Source organism: Somniosus microcephalus, chromosome 2, assembly GCF_052327205.1.
Source record: "Somniosus microcephalus isolate GS21.2 chromosome 2, FLI_Smic_1.0, whole genome shotgun sequence".
NCBI lineage: Eukaryota > Metazoa > Chordata > Chondrichthyes > Squaliformes > Somniosidae > Somniosus > Somniosus microcephalus.
This window is the reverse complement of record NC_140988.1, coordinates 228,226,432-228,247,004: the sequence shown is the minus strand read 5'-3', so window position 1 is coordinate 228,247,004 and position 20,573 is coordinate 228,226,432. Positions and strand designations below refer to the sequence as shown.

The following is a 20,573-nucleotide window of genomic DNA, read 5'->3' as shown; positions in this document are numbered from 1 at the left end:
TTTATTTTAATTCCTTAAGTGAATTATTGCCTTGTTCCTCCCAACCATCCATAATGCACATCTCTATGTTAGTAATGGTGAATAGCAGTTGTTGGTGAACTGCATAGCCATTTTTCTGTGGTGATTTCACAGAGCCAGGAGACATTTCACTTGTGATACTCTTAAAATCACCAGTGCAAAGCAAACTACTGAAGAACAAAATTGCAAATCTTAAGCCTACATACGCTTCCTGTCTACCAAACTTTACTTGCTGTTGCCACTATTTCTGGTGCGCTATTGTGCCATCTTTCTCCATATATGTCCACATTTATAATGGAAACTACCTATGTAAACTCAAAACTATGTAATTGTACAGTCAGACCACGGACTTTTGATGCATTATCATTGCTCCACAAATTGCTCAAAATGCTTTCTGAAAATGATTCAACTGTTTTGTTCCTCAGTAACTGAAATTTCTCATGTCTAAAAATAAAAGCATAAACAAATATATAATTTAAAATAAAATATTACCCATTTCAAAGTAACATGATGACATGTATCCATTGAATTGTCCATTGTGTCTTTTAATACCTTCATTAAAGTTTTTACTTAAAGGTCTTAGTCTCCCTGAAAAGCTTGGACCTGATATTTTTGCCCAGATCTGACACTGTGGCCTGAATTTGAATGGTGATTTCTAAACATAGATAATGGCTAATTTCCCAGGTTGAACTAGTACTGTACAGTCAGCGGTACTGATAGAATATTTTTATTTAGTCTCTAGCAGTTTCTGCTCAGTTTTCAGAATTATTTCAAAAATAGCTAGACAGCTAGTGTTTGTTTTTAAACGAGGAGAAATATGTGTGTGCCTGTAAGAGAGAGAGAGAGAGAATGACAATGTACCTGATAAAATACCTGTTGGTAGCTTTTGAAAGCTTATAAAGTGATACATTCTGCATGAAAATATTTTTTCAGTTTTCAAAAAAAAATAGTTGAATTTTGAAGCCAATTGATCTCACCTGTATTTCTTTTAACAGTTAGACGAGGTAAATGTTCTCATTGCTAACGTGTAAGACAGGGAGAGAGAATCAGACACTGATCATCCTACCTGTTGAGGCATTGGCTTGCAAGGTTATCTGGAGCCGAATAGGAGGAATCCCTGTTGCTACTGCCAGATCTACCCCTCAAGCTTTCATTAGCTGATCCAGATTGGCTAGTCAATCACTAACAATATAACAGACCTGCGTGGTACAGGTATCAGATTACATAAATTTATTCCCTGGAATATAGAAGGTTAAGGGGTAATTTGATTAAGGATTTTTGGATTTTGAAAGGATTTGATAAGGTAGATAGAGAGAAACTTTTTTCTGCTGGGGAGTCTAGGACAAGAGGACATAACCTTAAAATCAGTGCCAGGCCATTCAGGAGAGAAGTTAGGAAACACTACTTCTCACACAAAGGTTGGTAGCAGTGTGGAACACTCCCTCACAAAAAGCAGTAGATGCCAGCTCAATTAATAATTTTAATATGAGATCAATAGCATTTTGCTAACCAGGGGTATAAAGGGATATGGAGCCAAGGCGGGAGGATGGAGTTAGGATACAGATCAGCCATGATCTCATTGAATGGTGGAAAAGGCTCGAGGAGCTGAATGGTCTACTCCTGTTCCTATGTACAGGGGTGATTTGATTACAAACATCTATCAGGAGGCATGAGCAGTGGTGTGCATTCAAGGAGATAGTTCACAACTTTCAAGAAAAATATATTCCACTGAGGAAAAAGGGGCGTAAAAGAAAAGACAGCCATCCGTGGCTAAGTAAAGTAATAAAGGATAGTATCCGACTGAAAACAAGGGCATATAAAGTAGCCAAATCTAGTGGGAGGATAGAAGATTGGGAAGCATTTAAAAGCCAGCAAAGAATAACTAAAAGATTAATTAAGAAAGGGAAGCTAGATTATGAAAGTAAACTAGCAAAAAATATAAAAACAGATAGCAAGAGTTTCTACAGTTATATAAAAAGAAAAAGGGTGGCTAAAGTGAACGTTGGTCCCTTAGAGGACGAGACCGGGAAATTAGGTGGGGAACATGGAGATGGCAAAAACGCTGAACAAATATTTTGTATCAGTCTTTACAGTAGAGGACACTAAAAATATCCCAACACTGGACAAACAGGGGGCTATAGGGGGGGAGGAGCTAAACACAATTAAAATCACTAAGGAGGTGGTACTCGGTAAGATAATGGGATTAAAGGCAGATAAATCCCCTGGCCCTGATGGCTTACATCCTAGGGTCTTGATAGAAGTAGCGGTAGGGATTGCGGATGCATTGGTGGTAATTTTCCAAAACTCCCTGGATTCTGGAAAGGTCCCAGCAGATTGGAAAACTGCTAATGTAACGCCCTTATTTAAAAAGGGAGGTAGACAAAAGGCTGGAAACTATAGACCAGTTAGCCTAACATCTGTGGTTGGTAAAATGTTGGAGTCCATTATTAAGGAAGCAGTAACAGGACATTTGGATAAGCATAATTTAATCGGACAGTCAGCATGGTTTTATGAAGGGGAAGTCATGTTTGACAAATTTGCTCGAATTCTTTGAGGACGTAACAATCAGGGTGGATAAAGGGGAACCAGTGGATGTAGTGTATTTGGACTTCCAAAAGGCATTTGACAAGGTGCCACACAAAAGATTACTGCACAAGATAAAAAATCACAGGATTGGGGGTAATATACTGGCATGGGTGGAAGATTGGCTATCTAACAGAAAACAGAGAGTTGGGATAAATGGTTCATTCTCGGGTTGGCAATCAGTAACTAGTGGTGTTCCGCAGGGGTCAGTGCTGGGACCCCAACTCTTTACAATCTATATTAACGATTTGGAGGAAGGGACCAAGTGCAATATATCCAAGTTTGCCGACGATACAAAGATGGGAGGGAAAGCAGTGAGTGAGGAGGACATAAAAAACCTGCAAAAGGACATAGACAGGCTAAGTGAGTGGGCAGAAATTTGGCAGATGGAATATAATGTTGGAAAGTGTGAGGTTATGCACTTTGGCAGAAAAAATCAAAGAGCAAGTTATTATCTAAATGGAGAGAAACTGCAAAGTGCTACAGTACAAAGGGATCTGGGGGTCCTGGTGCATGAAACACAGAAGGTTAGTATGCAGGTACAGCAGGTGATCAGGAAGGCCAATGGAATCTTGGCTTTTATTGCAAGGGGGATGGAGTATAAAAGCAGGGAAGTCTTGCTTCAGTTATACAGGGTACTGGTGAGGCCACACCTGGAATACTGCGTACAGTTTTGGTTTCCATATTTAAGAAAAGATATACTTGCTCTCGAGGCAGTTCAGAGAAGGTTCACTCGGTTGATTCCGGAGATGAGGGGGTTGACTTATGAGGAAAGGTTGAGTAGGTTGGGCCTCTACTCATTGGAATTCAGAAGAATGAGAGGCGATCTTATTGAAACATATAAGATTGTGAGGGGGCTTGATCAGGTGGATGCGGTGAGGATGTTTCCACTGATGGGTGAGACTAGAACTAGGGGGCATAATCTTAGAATAAGGGGCTGCCCTTTCAAAACTGAGATGAGGAGAAACTTCTTCACTCAGAGGGTAGTAAATCTATGGAATTTGCTACCTCAGAGAGCTGTGGAAGCTGCGACATTAAATAAATTTAAAACGGAGATAGACAGTTTCCTAGCTGATAAGGGAATTAGGGGTTACGGGGAGCGGGCAGGGAAGTGGACGTGAGTCTAGGTTCGGATCAGCCATGATCCTATTGAATGGCGGAGCAGGCCCGAGGGGCCGTATGGCCTACTCCTGCTCCTACTTCTTATGTTCTTATGTCATCCTGAGCTACCTAGACACTTATCCATTTATTGGTATTAGTTGAGGAATGAATATTGGCTAGAATATTGGGAAAATTGAATGCTCTTCTTCAAATAATGCCATGGAATTTTTAACATCCACCTCAACCACTTGAAAAGGCAGACAGGGCCTTGGTTTTAACCTCTTATGCAAAGAGTAGCACCTCTGACAATGCAGCACCCATTCAGTATTGCACTCGAGTGTCAGCCTAGATTATGTGCTCAAGTTCTGGAGTGATGCTTCAAACCACAACTTTCAGAGGTAAGAAGATGACCAACTGAACCAAGTTGGCACTGAAGCAGTTTGAGAGTTTTTTTTTAATTTTATGCGTTCCTGGGATGTGGGCATCGCTGGCAGGGCCAGCATTTATAGCCCATCCCTAATTGCCCTTGAGAAGTTGGTGGTGAGCTGCCTTTTTGAACCGTGGCCATCCTTGTGGTGAAGGTACCCCCATAGTGCTATTAGGGAGGGAGTTCTAGGATTTTGACCCAGTAACAATAACGGAACGGCGATATAATTCCAAGTCAGGATGGTGTGTGACTTGGAGTTGAACTTGCAGGTGATGATGTTCCCATGTGCCTGCTGCCTTTGCCCTCGGTGGTAGAGGTCGCGGGTTTGTGAGGTGCTGCTGAAGAAGCCTTGACGAGTTGCTGCAGTGCATCTTGTAGCTGGTACACACTGCAGCCACGGTACGCTGGTGGTGGAGGGAGTGAATGTTTAAGGTGGTGGATGGGGTGCCAATCAAGTGGGCTGCTTTTTCCTGGATGGTGTCAAGCTTCTTGAGAGTTTTTGGAGCTGCACTCATCCAGGCAAGTGGGGAGTATTACATCACACTCCTGACTTGTGCCTTGTAGATGGTGGAAAGGTTTTGGGGAGTCAGGAGGTGAGACACTCGCTGCAGAATACCCAGTCTCTGACCGCTCTTGTTGCCACATTATTTATGTGGCTGGTCCAGTTGAGTTTCTAGTCAATGGTAACCCCCCCAGGATGTTGATGGTGGGGGATTTGGCGATGGTAATGCCATTGAATGTCAAGGGGAGGTGGTTAGACTCTCTTGTTGGAGATGGTCATTGCCTGGCACTTGTGTGGCTCGAATGTTATTTGCCACTTATCAGCCCAAGCCTGAATGTTGTCCATGTAATATATGTGGATAGAACAAATGAAGGACAGAGACATGAGGAGCTGCTTGTTCATGTGCTTGCTTTACTAGGCCAGAGCGCACTGAGCATGCTCATACTAAACCATGTGACAAACCATGTGATAATACATTACACTGCTTTCCCCTTAAAAAAAAGTATGTATTCCCCTCTTGATACAACCTTGCTCACAAGACAATTCACTATGACAGTTATGGAATGGTTTCAATTCTGTGTCCATACACTGATCAGTCAATTCAATTCAATTCAATTCAATTCAATGTTATTTGCCATATGTAACTAGTACACTAGTACAATGGAATGCTTACTCCCCGTAGGGACACGTCAGCTATTCTTACAGCGCCGTGTTCAGAAAGTCAATTCAATGGCATCCAGTGGCAGTGGGAGCACGATGTCCCTCAGCCGCTCCGTCCTCCTCGTCACTGCGGCCTCCTCCTCACTGTTGCCGGCTCCACGTGTGGTGGCCTGCTTCTCCCGCTCACGATCCGACCTCTGGCCACCATGCCCGGCTCCCCTCCTCCCATTCAAGTCCATCCATTCAAGGTGTTTTCATACACTCTTCAGTACTGAGCCCATTTGAGTCTCATTTGCAATCTCCATCGCATTGACGGGAAAGTCTTTGTCAACTGCACCTAGCGTGAAAATCTCACCTTCACTCCCAATGCGAGTCCTCATGTGGCAACCTGGACAAGGCACCTGCGATTGCCTTTTGCTTTGAAGTGTGATATTCAATCGTGTAGTCATATTGTGACAATAACACAGCCCAACGTTGCATTCTTGATGCGGCCATTGCAGGGATGGCAGATTTGGGCCCCAATATTCCTAGGAGCGGTTTGTGATCAGTTATCAGGGTAAACTTTCTGCCGATCAGGAACTGTTAAAATGTCTTTATTCCTAACACTATGGCGAGTGCTTCCTTTTCAATTTGCGCGTAATTCCTTTCGCTCTTTCAGGGTTTGCGTTGAGAACGCAATTGGGTTCTTTTGGCTGTCATCCATTATGTGGATTCTGTCAGCTCCCACACCATAGCTAGAAGCATCACACGCCAACTTAAACTCACACTCTGTGTCGTAGTGCACAAGTAGAGCATCGCTAGAGAGACTTCTCTTACAAGCGTCGTAAACTTCCTGTTGTGCTTTCGTCCACTTCCACTGGACATCCTTCTTGAGCTCGTGCAATGGAGCTAACATGGTCGCTAACTCAAGTAAGAAACGCGTGTAGTATTGGACCATTCCAAGGAAAGATCTTAACTCAGACACGTTCTGTGGCTTTGGAGCATTGATGACAGCATCAACCTTCTCCTTTACTGGTTGCAAGCCATTTGCATCAACTTTCAGACCAAGGTACACAACCTCGGGCTGCACAAATGCACATTTGTTCCTTTTCAATTGACACTGTGGGAATTCAACCTTTGAAGCACTAAATCTAATTGAGATCAGCCATGATCTCATTAAATGGTGGAGCAGGCTCGAGGGGCCGAATGGCCTACTCCTGCTCCTATCTTCTATGTTAACACTTCTAGATTTTCTTCCTTGCTGCTTGTTGCGATCGGCACATCATCTTGATTGAATAAGCAATTTGGAACTCCTTGCAAAATCTTACCCATCGTAGCCTGGAAGATATTGGGGGCGGACTTTACACCATATGGCAGCTTGGTGTATGAGTACAGTCCCTTGTGTGTGTTGATGGTGAGATACTGTTGACTCTCTTTGTCAACATTCAGCTGAGCGTGAGCGTGCGACAGGTCAAGCTTGGAGAAAACCTTTGATCCTGAGAGTGCTGCATACAAATCTTGCGATGTAGGTAATGGGTACTGCTCATCGTCAACTGCTTGGTTGATAGTAACTTTGTAGTCACTGCACAAGCGTACAGATTTGTCTGCTTTGGGCGCAACCACAATCGGTGTAGCCCATTCAATTTTGTCAATTGTTTCTAGCACTCCATTCTCTCTGAGCTTCGCTAGCTCTTCCTCCACCTGACTTTTCAACACATAGGGAACCGGCCTTGCCTTACAATAGATAGGCTTCGCTTTGGACTTGATGCGGATATGGGTGTCATACCCAGTGATGCCCTCATAACTGTCTGTGAACATGCTTTTGTACTTCTTCAACATTGTGTCGAGTCGGTTCTTTGAAGCATCTATGTTGAAGATGTTTTTCAAGTCTTGTTTTAACTTTCTCAACCAGTCTTTGCCCATTCACAATATATATTAATGATCTAGACTAGGGAACTAGATGTAATATTTCCAAGTTTGCAGATGACACAAAGCTGGGTGGGCGTGTATGCTGTGAGGAGGATACCGAGAAACTCCAGTATGATTTGGACAGGTTGGGTGATTGGGCAGATGCATGGCAGATGCAGTATAATGTGGATAAATGCGAGGTTATCCATTTTGGTGGCAAAAACAGGAAGGCAGATTATTATCTGAACGGCAATAGATTGGGAGAAGGGGAAGTGCAATGAGACCTGGGCGTCCTTGTGCACCAGTCGCTGAAGGTAAGCATGCAGGTGCAGCAGGCGGTTAAGAAGGCAAATGGGATGTTGGCCTTCGTAGCAAGAGGATTCGCGAACAGGAGCAAGGATGTCTTGCTGCAGTTGTACAGGGCCTTGGTGAGACCACACCTTGAGTATTGTGTGCAGTTTTGGTCGCCTTATCTGAGGAAGGATGTTCTTGCCATGGAGGGAGTGCAGTGAAGATTCACCAGACTGATACCTGGGATGGCAGGAATGACGTATGAGGAGAGATTGGGTCGATTGGCCTTATACGCGCTGGAGTTTAGAAGAATGAGAGGGGATCTCATTGAAACTTATAAAATTCTAACAGGGCTAGACAGACTAGATGCAGGAAGGATGTTCCCGATGGCGGGGGAGTCCAGAACCAAGGGTCACAGTCTAAAGATAAGGGGTAAGCTATTTCGGACAGAGATGAGGAGGAATTTCTTCACCCAGAGAGTGGTGAACCTGTGGAATTCTCTACCACAGAAGGCAGTCGAGGCCAATTCATTAAATATATTCAAGAAGGAGTTAGATATATTTCTTGAGGCTAAAGGGATCAAGGGATATGGGGAGAAGGCAGGGACAGGGTACTGAGTTTGGATGATCAGCCATGATCTCATTGAATGGCGGAGCAGGCTTGAGGGGCCGAATGGCCTACTCCTGCTCCTATCTTCTATGTTTCTATGAGAGTTGGCCTGTTGTTGTAGCCCACTACAATAATAGGCAGCTTTACTGACTGGCCATTGTGTTGAACTGTACATTCCATTTGTCCACATATCTCTAGAATTTCTCTGGAGTAAGTTTTTCACTCTATGGTACTCTTTGTAAGTGGTATTTGATTAAACCTATTCTCATATGTGTCCTTACTCATGGTAGAGCAGTCCGCTGCCGTGTCGATACACATATCAATATATTGGTCGTTGATCAGAAGTTTTGTATGGAAGTCTTTTTCACGACTGCTAGCATTGCCGCTAGTCGCATAGATACTGTAGATGCCTAGTTTTTCAACATCAGGCATGTTCACTTCAATATTGTGAACTCCTCCCTTTTGTTGTCACTGCTTTGCATTGCCACTAGAATGGTTCTTGCTTCCTGCTTTCGATTCAGCTCTGCACGCTGTTGAAATATGGCCGTGCTTCTGGCAGTGAAAACACTTCACATTTCTGTATTGGCAGGTCTGTGGTGAGTGATTTCCATTGCAGCGATAACAATTCACTGAACTGCTCTCACCGACATGCTTTTGACTTGGTCTCAGAGTTTTAGGTTCAACGGTGGCTTTGTGACCAATCCTCAGCTGCACTAGTCACTTGAGTTGGATGGAGCTCCCTAGCATTCTTAGACACAATCTCCATAGAGAGGGCAATTTTGCATGGTATGTCAAACGTTAGGTTCAGAGTGTTCAGTAACTTGGACTGTGTGCGCTGATCCACTAGTCCACATACAAACTTATCTCGCAACGCACGATCCAATAATGTGCCGAAGGTACAATGCAAAGACAGGTTCTTAAGAGCTGCAATGTACTCACTGATGGTTTCACTTTCTTTTTGGTTTCTGATACCAAACTTATAGCTCTCTGCTATTTCTAACGGCTTTGGGTCGAAATGGTCCTCGAGTTTCTCGACAAGGTCTTCAAACGATGCATCCTTCACTTTCCCTGGCGTGATTCGGTTTGTCAACATTCCGTACACATCTGGCCCGATCTGCGTTAGAAAAATTGCTTTCTTCCATTCATGAATTACTTTATTTTGATCTTGAACATTCTCATCTACACCTTCGGTCTCAATGTTATCGAGCTTAAAAAAAAAAAATCTCCATCCGTGCAATGTAAGAACTGAATGGCTTGCGAGCTCGGTCATGCATGCTGAAGTTCTGGGTGAATCCTATAGGCACGGCCATGATTGTCCAGATCCTGTGGAACAGTGACTCAGCACATTGCCTGTGTACATGAGAGAATCAATGTGCTGTTGCTGTGTATACATACACGCGAAGGCGAAGCACAGACAATTCTGCATCAGCATTACCAGTAAAAAAAAAATCGCAAAAATTCAGATTAGGTGTTACAAAGTCACCGTAAACTTTTCCACTCGAAGTTTGAACACTGTGTCCTTCCATGATCCCTAAAAATGGCTTTGGGATCCCATTCTCGTCGCCAAAATGTAGTATATGTGGGCAGAACAAATGAAGGACAGAGACACGATGAGCTGCTAGTTCATGTGCTTGGTTTACTAGGCCAGAGCGAACTGAGCATGTTCGTACTAAACCATGTGAGAAACTATGTGATAATACATTACAGTCCAGGTCTTGCTGCATGCGGGCATGGACTGCTTCATTATCTGAGGAGTTGCGAATGGAACTGAACGCTGTGAACATCCTTACTTCTGACCTTATGATGGAGGGAAGGTCATTGATGAAGCAGCTGAAGGTGGTTGGGCCTAGGACACTGCCTTGAACACCTGCAGTGATGTCCTGGGGCTGAGATGATTAACCTCCAACAACCACAACCGTCTTCCTTTGTGCTAGGTATGACTCCAGCCAGTGAAGAGTTTTCCCCCTGATTCCCATTGACTTCACTTTTACTACGGCTCCTTGATGCCACACTCGGTCAAATGCTGCCTTGATGTCAAGGGCAGTCACTTTCACCTCGCCTCTGGAATTCAGCTCCTTTGTCCATGTTTGGACCAAGGCTGTAATGAGGTCTGGAGCCGAGTGGTCCTGGCGGAACCCAAACTGAGCATCGGTGCCGACGATACCTTCCCTCACTGCTGATGATTGAGAGTAGACTGATGGGGCGGTAATTGGCCGGATTGGATTTGTCCTGCTTTTATGTGCACAGAACATACCTGGGCAATTTTCCACATTGTTAGGTAGATGCCAACATTGTAGCTATGCTGGAACTGCTTGGTTAGAGGTGCGACTAGTTCTGGAGCACAAGTCTTCAGCATGACAGCCAGGATGTTGTCGGGGCCCATAGCAATTGCTATATTCAATGCGCTCAGCCATTTCTTGGTATCACTTGGAGTGAATCAAATTGGTTGAAGACTGGCTTCTGTGAGGAGGCCGATATGGATCATCCACTCGACACTTCTGGCTGAAGATGATAGCAAATGCTACAGCCTTGTCTTTTGCACTTACGTGCTGAGATCTGCCATCATTGAGGATGGGGATATTCATGGAGCCTCCTCCTCCCATTAGTTGTTTAATTGTCCACCACCATTCACGATTGGATGTGGCAGGACTGCAGAGCTTTGATCTGATCCATTGATTGTGGAATCGTTTACCTCTGTCTGTAGCATGCTGCTTCCGCTGTTCAGCATGCATGTAGTCCTGTGCTGCAGCTTCCCCAGGTTGGCACCTCATTTTTAGGTATGCCTGGTGCTGCTTCTGGCATGCTCTTTTGCACTGTTCATTGAAACAGGGTTGGTTCCCTGGCTTGATGGTAAAGGTAGAGTGAGGGATATGCCGGGCCATGAGTTTACAGATTGTGGTGGAATACAATTCTGCTGCTGCTGGCCCACAGTGTCTTATGGATGCCCAGTTTTGAGCTGCTAGATCTGTTCTGAATCTATCCCATTTATCACGGTGGTAGTGCCACACAACACGATGGAGGGTGTCCTCAGTGTGAAGTCGGGACTTCGTCTCCCCAAGGACTGTGCGGTCGGCACTACTGCCAATACTGTCATGGACAGATGCATCTGCGACAGGTGGATTGGTGAGGACGAGGTCAAGTAGGTTTCTCCCTTCGTGTTGGTTCTCTCACCACCTGCCGTAGGCCCAGTCTTGTAGCTCTCTCCTTCAGGACTCAGCCAGCTCGGTCAGTAGTGGTGCTACTGAGCCACACTTGGCGATGGACATTGAAGTCCCCCACCCAGAGTACGTTCTGTGCCCTTGCTACCCTCAGTGCTTCTTCCAAGTGGTGTTCAACATGGAGGAGCACTGACTCATCAGCTGAGGGAGGGCGGTAGGTGGTAATCAGCAGGAGGTTTCCTTACCCATTCTTGACCTGAAGCCATGAGACTTCATGGGGTCCAGAGTCAATGTTGAGGACTGCTAGGGCCACTCCCTCCCGACTGTATACCACTGTGCCGCCACCCCTAGTGAGTCTGTCCTGCCGGTGGGACAGGACATACCCGGGAATGGTGATGGAGGAGTCTGGAACATTGGCTGAATGATATGATTCTGTGAGTATGACTATGTCAGGCTATTGCTCGACTAGTCGGTGGACAGCTTTCCCAATTTTGGCACAATTCCCCAGATGTTGGTGAGGAGGACTTTGTAGGGTCGACTGGGCTGGGTGTGCCATTGTCGTGTCCGAAGCCGGTGCCTAGGTCGATGCTGGGTGGTCCATTTGGTATTGTTCTTATTATTGTTTCTCGTAGCGATTAGTTACAACTGAGTGGCTTGCTAGGCCATTTCAGAGGGCAGTTAAGAGTCAACCACATTGCTGTGTCTCTGGAGTCACATATAGGCCAGAACAGGTAAGGACGGCAGATTTCCTTCCCTAAAGGACATTAGTGAATCCCAATGGGTTTTTACGACAATCCAATAGTTTCATGGTCACCATTACTGATACTAGCTTTTTATTCCAGATTTATTTGAACTCGCGTCTCTGGATCATTTGTCCAGGCTTCTGGATTACTAGTCCAGTAACATAACCACTATGCTACTGTTCCCCTTATAAATACTGTAAATAGTGAAATGTTATTTCCACCAGTCAATGAATCAGTAACAAGGAAGCATAAACACAGGGTTAGAACAAAAAATCTAAAAGGTAAGATTAGAAGTATTTTTTCATGCGTTATTATATGTAATGCATTCACACAAGTTCCTATTGATACCATGTTAATCGTGAAATTTAAGTGGCAATGGGATGAAGATTTGAGAAATTATTAGAGTGTGGGGGAAGAGCAGGGAAATGGATTGGTTCGATGTGGAGCTCGCACCAATGTGCTCACAATGAGCCAAATGGCCTCCTGTGCTAAAGTTTCTATGATTTGTTAACATATATAACTTTATTTAATTGCATCATCTTTAGGTATGTCTTGGATGATCAGTACACTAGTTCTTCAGGTGCCAAGTTTCCTGTGAAATGGTCACCTCCTGAGGTGTTACTTTACTCTAAGTACAGCAGTAAATCAGACGTGTGGTCATTCGGTAAGAGAATAATTTAATTTATATGTGCAAGCAGATACCTTGAAACATATTTCTCATTCAGATTCATTTGGAAGATCTGTAATAACTCCAAGCCATTTTTGAGATGAACATTATAAACAAAGCAATAATGGCTTTAAAAAAACAGCTGCAACTTGTTAAATAGAGACTCTGTGGGTCGTACATTTACCTCCTAGATTTTTCTGTAGTTTTCATGATATTGAGTAAACCCAAAATCAAGAATTGCCTCAAAGATAGAATCGATAGAGGATGAAAGGGGCCTCAGCAGAAGGATGGCCTGTGCCTTATTTCTTCCTTTTGTACTTCTAATTTAATTAGCAAAGGTAAAAGCTGACTTTTATTTCCTTTATCATATATTCCAGGTTTGCACAGCATTCTAGATGTTAAAAATAAACATACGAACCATACCCCTCTGACCACACTTCACTCCAGGGCTGGATATCTACCCCCTTATCATTCTGACTGCAGTATATTTTTGGGGGTGTGAAAACTGTAAAATACCTCTGATGAAAAATTGCCGTTTTCAATTAGGAGAATTAGCACAATGTTTGGCATCAGTAGCAAGTCCTTTGTTTCAATATGTAAGTTTTACAATTGAGGTGTTATGTCGTTTGTATACCTGACATAAAATCCACAGGCAAAAAAGTCAAATACTTCACCTACCTACTGTAAATCTATTTTATTTTTGACAGTTAAAGGTCATTTTCCAAATTCGCACTATTTCAGAAGGGGCTTCATCTGCCATGAGCTCATACACATGATTTTCTAACCACTTATTTAAATTATCAGTAAATAGTGTACAGCACATACCCAAATTTCCAATATTCTCAGATCAGCCATGATTTCATTGAATGGCAGAACAGGCTCGAGGTGCTGAATGGCCTATTCCTGTTCCTATGTTCCTGTACCAGCAGATGAGGCTCGCTACCAGCAGCGTAAAGTTGGAAAATTACCCCTTTCGTGTTATGGTATGAGATGAAAGGACAAGAAAATTATGTCCGGTCCACACACATTTGGCCCATTTCATGCTGGATATCCCCATGTACCTACCCTTTTTCTCACCATTTGGGGGAAGCAGAAAACACAGCTAACTAACCAATTCAGGAACCCGCTGCCAAAAGTTAGTTATTTCCCAGTATAATTGGGTCTACCTTCTTTCTGCCATGATGTTTTTATTTTTCATGTATAAAGTGGCTAATTTGATCTTAGACTAATTTGCACTTAGTAACTTCAAAAACAAACCTTTACTTTAATGTGCAGGTGTTTTGATGTGGGAAGTTTATAACGAGGGCAAGATGCCATTTGAAACCAAAACAAATTCTGAGGTGGTTGACTTCATTTCAGCTGGCTGTCGACTGTATCGACCAAAACAAGCATCAAAAGCAGTGTATGAGATCATGAATCAGTGCTGGCATGAGGTTGGTGTTAATGCTATTTTTAATCATGTTTAGCTATTACAGCAAAAAAAAATTATATTGAAGTAATTTTGAGATTAGTCAATAAATTACCCAAGTTATTGTTTATCCACTAGTGCTAGTTGTAGTTTGTGGTTTCCAATATCAGAAAATATGGGCACAACAAGCAAAAGTAAACTGTGTTACTCAGCATCACAAGTGATTTATTTTTCATGCAACCATAACTATCTCACTATATTTAAATTATTCTATTTTAAAATTGTGTTGCACTCAACAATGGCTATAAACAAGTAATATTTAAAATACAGAATTGGCAACTGTAAAGTCTGTGGGTTGTGCAGTTAATTACGACACAGACTTCAGGAGTAACATACAACAGGACTTTACTATTCGAAGGTCAGGGCGAATCTGCCCTATAAATCATGCCACAGCACTTATATACCGGTGTGGTCACCGTCGGTATTACCATATACAGAAGCCAAACAAGTAGTGCCACACCTAAAATAGTTCTCTTAAAGGTGAACGGTTACATACAATAGTCTCTTAAAGGTAGACGGTTACATACACTACAGCAACATTTAAAGGAGGATGCAATATACCCTGTAAAAATTTAAACTGAAAGGGCCATATTTTCTTTTTCCTAATTTTAGCAAAAGGTTAGTTGAATAAACAATAGTTCAACATGGGGAGAGAGCACTATTTTAGTGGTTTAGTGTTCTGAGAATTTCCCTGACTCCAAATTTCTTCTGGATATTAGTGAACAGTGAAAGGAAGGAAGCTAATTTAACGTATGTGCTGTGTCCAAAGTCAATTATGAGATGCTCGTACAGGATTGGGGAGAATAATAGAAATGTGTTAATTCCATGTCTGATGCGGAATTAGTGATCTGAACCAAGACAGCATTCCACTGTACCGAACTCCCAGTATTAACATTCATTAGCCAATGCAGGCAGGGAGATGAGTGTTATTGTGCAGTTCTTGCAGTGGGCTTTGCAGTTAGCCAATATTACTTTTTATTGGTTATATTTATAATCACAGAATTGGTGTTGGCTTTAGGTTTTGCAGAGAAGGGTGTGTGTTCTGTTCGGTTTATTTTTAGATAGCTGAGCCAGGATTTTCTGCTTTTGGTGCAGTTTACACTAGATTGGCTACTGACGGGTTTAAAACATCAACCTAAATCTAAGGCTGAAATTATTTCTAGTACAAAAACAGCACTGCTCATAACACATCCACTCTCGCAAAAAGCACAATTAAAATAATGGTTTTCTGGAACTGTGCTAAAGAGAGGAGAAAATGTTAACTTTGTTTAATACAGTTTCTGGTCAATAAATGCAATTTCAATCTATTGGATTTTTTAATTATTTTGCTAACTTATTGTTTCATTATTTCTCTTTTCAGAAAGCAGAGGGACGACCATGTTTTTCACACTTATTGCTAATGATTAATCAAATAATGGAATCTGACTGTTAAAGTGACTCTCGTGGTTGGTTATGGACTCCCTGAAATAATGCTGCAAATCCTGTTCTGTATTATGACAGAAGCTTTTTTAGATGATTCTCTTGGATTCAAAACATCAAGTGTAAGCTTTGTGTGTATCTGAATGGCAGTATGGTAATTATGCACTTGAGAAAGACTACCTGTTGATGCAGATGCACATTCGTCATATTATTTTAAACATCAATGTACTTATTTGTTGAGAAGGATGTCCGTTTTCTGTGATATCATCTTTTGTGCAATCTAGATTGGCAGAATCATAACACGATATCGATTGTCTGCATTGAAACGGATCCTAAATTACCACCATTGTTTGATGAGATTTTTTTTTCATTGCAAATTCCATACCTTAAGGGTAATTTTTAATCCATTGTCTACACCTGCCCACTATAAATTTGATGAGACTGCCAAAAATATTTTGCTGTTCAGATTCTGAGCAGCACATTGTCTCTGCCTGAGCTGGATTTTCTCCCATATTCCAGTAATGTGATAACATCATTCTATAACACTATGCCACATAATCTCCTTTAATTACTAAACTATTATCTGAATTGCTGAGTGACATAGACCATATTTGATAGCTCTTATTTAACAACTAGAGCAGCAACCCACAATCCAACTTAATTTGTATACATTTATTAATCTACTAGTGGTTCAAAGTCTTACAACAGCAAAGAAATAAAAAATGAAGGAAATACACATCAATCCATCAGCAACTGAAAATAAAATAAAATAGATTAAGGTTTCTGATGTCCTTTCATCAGACCCATTCTACATCTGAAATGATAACCTGCCCTTTTTCATTTCAGATTTCCAGCATTTTCTTTGTATGGTACAGAAAATATTTCCCAGCAAAAGAAAAGGTGATTTGGTTTCATTTGAGATGATCTGACGAGAAAGTCAAGCCATTCTCCCAAATTTAAAGCCTCAGTTTTCTATCAGAAGTTCACAACATCTTTCTTGAGCAGTAGGAAGACAACTGTAGATTTATATATAATTAACAGTGGCGAACTAGACCAATCTGTAACGAGGTTTTATGAAGAAAAGTAATTAATGGGGAAAGCTTCAATTGTTAGAACTATCTCTTTCAAAATTAGAAAGCCTGACTTTCCTCGGAACTTATGGCAGAATGCTGTTGCAAAACTGGTGGGGGTGGAAAATTAAGGGTGACCTGGAAACTCTGACCTGAATACGTCAGTTGGATTTCCAGCAGGGGCAAGAGCACGGTAGTCCCAGGAGCGGATTAGCACATGGGCCTATGGGACCTCTCTTGGCGTTGGGGTGCCCTGTCAGGTGCCCCGTGCAAATATGGAGCTTCTGGTAAAAATCACCATAACGCAGTAAAAAAAAACATACAACCACTGAATCAAAATATTCTAGCAGTTAAAATTATTGACAGAAGAGGATGAGGCAGAGTAGGTAGATTTGTTGCAATATAAATACAAAATTAAGTAGTTTATAATTTAAGCACGGTACTGTATATTATGATATGATTTGCGTTATTATTATTACAGGGTGTAAACATTCAGTGGACCTATTTATCATGTTTGTATTTTGATGGAGAGTTCCCATGGCTCCCACTTCCTAAGTGCCCAGTGATCTGGACACTGGAAGTATGAGTGCAGCCCACAGGGGAATACCAAGAAGAATCAAGGCAGCAGCAAGCAAATTTGAGCCTCTTATAAAGGGGGTCGATTTTTACTTATTTTGTACTTCTCAGGCAGTCACACCAGTTTCTGCCACGCACTTCCCCCCCAGCATCTGTCAGGTACTGCATCTTTCCACCACCCCCCCTCTTTAGTGAGTGCCCATGATGCACCCATACTGGCATAGATGCCACCAAATTTATTTAAATAAGGTGCGCCCTCCCTGACCTCATATATATTGGCAACATCAGGAGTGCAGGTCAGAGGTCAATTAGGATTCCCACTCCATTCCACTTAGTGAGCAGAGCAGTATCATGGCCCCAGAATGTGCATTGGCCAAATAGCTTTTCTGATTTAGCCATTGAATGAGAAAATATCACCGTTTGACCAACAGAAATTTTGTAGGGGAATTTTCTGGGGGGTCAGTGGGCGCGATCGGTGATGGGTCGGGTGGGAAAATGTTTTTTTTTTGACAGTGGGTCGGGACGCGCCTTTCCCAAATGTCAGGTCTGTCAATGCTGAGCAGATCCAACACGCAGCGGCGGGGGAGGCAATTAAGGTTATTATGACCTTGTTAACAGAGCATTAGGAACTATTTTCAGCTCACCTTCAGAGTTTACCAGGTCACCCACGGGGTCCACACTGCTCGGGGATCACGTCAGGTAAGCAGGGCAGGAGTTGAGTGGCCATGGAATCATTTCATTACTCATTACTTGACAGCTGCAAATGTGCTATAAAAGCTCCCATCTCACAGCTGTTCACCTTCCAAGCTCAGAAGCTGTTGCTCACTGCATTTGGAAGACAGTTTGAGCTTTATGCAGGTTGCAACTGTTTGAAGCAAACTCTCTGTCCAGTGTCACCTCATTGGAACAACCTCTCTCACCATTGACATCGCTTCTGTCATCTCAAGTTCACCTGCCATCTATTACATCAGAATGGGTACCGTTTCTACTGTCTCACCTTGGTCCTCAGAATCTGACCACGACCAGCCCCAAAACCAGCAGCACCAGGCACACCAGCAGCACCAACAACACCACCAACCTTCTCCGCAATCAACTGATGTTGCACAGGACACAGGGCATCAGCACCTGACCACATTGCTGCACATTTACTTCACTTGATGCTGTACACCCATATGGCTGCCACATGATGCGCCAGGTTGGCACCACCCCACACCAACACCATAAAGCATCCCTACAATGCCTAAGCCATTCCTTTCACACTCATCACCATTGCGGGGGGTACCGTTATGTCTCACCATTCACTGCAACTCACTAAGCCACTTCCAAAGGTGCACACAAATCTGTCCAAGAATGCAAAGTGTTCAAAATAAAGGTTTCAATGTTTGACACCACATTAACAGAAACTTTACATGAACATTGCGTAAAACACCCAAGTGCCTACCCTTGTGTGTTGTTAGTTGATATGATTGCACTAGGATGAGGGTGGGTGTGAGGGGTGGCTAGTGAAATGGGGAAGTGATAATGTAGATAGAGAGGGGATGGGTGGAGGTGCAAGGTAAGTTGGTGTAAGGATGTGCAGGAGTAGGGTAGGGAAGGCAGAGTGACGGGGATCTGATGAGTGGCATAGCAGATGAGGTTGAGTGTGGCTTTGCAGTAACGTTTCGTGATCTACTGAGATCATTGAAAGGTTTGCGCCAATGCAGCCAGGTCCCCCTGACAACAGCCCTGCTTGTGTCCTTCTGTGCAATGTGCAACCAAGCTGCGTTGGTCTCCTGGGGAGGTCTCTTCCGCCGATTGGAAGGGAAGAGGACCTCCCTGTGTGCTGTAACTCCCTCCATATATAAGTATATGAAGGGAGTCATGGGTGAGCCGGGGTGCAGCCCTGCACCTCTGTGCAGTGCTCGTCAGTGTTTGCAGCACCTCAATTCTGTAGAACACTGACAACACACATGTCAAAATAAATTTGCGAATGGTCCCTTTAAGGAAATCGGCTGATGACCCATCATCAAATTACATCATCAGACCCGCTTCCTTCAGTTGGCCGGCAAATGCGCTGGGCGGGCTTAATAAGCCCAATCAGGGGAAAATCATTTTGGACAGCGGGCTGAAGCCGGCAGCAAGGCCAGGGCCCGCAATGGACCCGCCGAGGTTGGCAAAATCCAGCCCAGTGTTTTTATGGTAAAATGGCACAGGTACACCAGAAAATAATAATAAGAAATTAGTTAGCAGTCAGGTGGCCATAGCAAGTTGGTACACTAACGCATTGCTGTACATTGGAGGAATCGGGCTTATATTTGCACTCTCAGTTCCTTTCTGGACAAGTTACAAAATTCAGCCAGGGCATGTAAACAACTCATGGAAAGGGAAAGTTAGGAAGTGAGGTAATCTGAGATGTTCTCACAAACTCTCCCAGAGGTTCCAGTAGAGAGCTTAGAGGACGTCCCTTGATTGTCCTTCCTGTTGGCTCGGCATTGCCGTGGGCATGGAACCTAAAGTTGGGGGAAATACCTAAATGATGGGGAGATCAAAACAGTTTAAAATACATATATATGATCCTGCACTGTATTATAATATTTATTAAATGTTCAATTATTGTTAAAATTGATTAACAAGCCAAGAGTGAATGTGTATCTTTCCAACACTAGAAAAGCATTACTGTAAGAGAACAATTTTAGTTTAGACCTTCAAGTTTAGAGTTTTGTTTATATTGTATGAAATAAAATTAGAATTTTGTTTATATTGTATTAAAAACATTTTAGAATGTTGTTAGAAATGTAACACTTACAAATATGATTTGGGAAATGCATATACATCAAGATTAATTCTTTTCTCATGCATTTTAATTTCCTACTTATACAGTAATCAAAAATGTGTACATTTCAGAAAATAATTGGCCCAGGGATGATCAGTCATGAATATATTCAATTATTTTAGTTTTCTAATTAGGTGATTAACATTTGTAATGAGTACAATACATTGTATTTTTCTGCTGCTCCTGCTGGTAATGACACTCAACTATTTAACAACAAAAAAATGGAAATTCCAGATATATTGCATTTTTTTCCACCTTTTTGCCCTTGTACATAAGCCAAATAAATACAATTAAATGCAGAATGTATAATTGTTTGTGCTTTGCTAATGAACAACAGGATTTTGAAATTGCAGTCTACCACAACAATAATATTCCCTTGCTACAAAGAGCGCAGCTCAGTTGCTCCTTCCAACAGGTTGTACATTATTAGCATTCTCATTGGATTTTTATTTTCTGCATACACAAGAAGTATTAGTCATACAAACATTTAGACATCACTATTCCCCATTGGATAAAAGCTACACAGTGTAAATTCTAGCATATAAAATCCCATAACTGATGTGTAGAATAACTATTATATAT

General features: G+C 42.5%; 1 protein-coding gene across 3 annotated transcripts in view; it reads left to right on the top strand.

Annotated features, from left to right (window-relative positions):
- The window catches only part of tec (tec protein tyrosine kinase), a 422,823-nt gene extending 402,536 nt beyond the window's left edge, over positions 1 to 20,287 (top strand). For all 3 annotated transcript variants that reach the window (XM_085969866.1, XM_085969857.1, XM_085969875.1), the window contains exons 16-18: positions 12,525 to 12,643; positions 13,922 to 14,079; positions 15,475 to 20,287. In XM_085969866.1, the coding sequence (XP_085825992.1) occupies positions 12,525 to 12,643; positions 13,922 to 14,079; positions 15,475 to 15,546 (349 nt within the window). In that variant the 3' untranslated portion in view covers positions 15,547 to 20,287. The remainder of the gene's footprint in view (positions 1 to 12,524; positions 12,644 to 13,921; positions 14,080 to 15,474) is intronic.
- Positions 20,288 to 20,573: the final 286 nt, after the last annotated feature.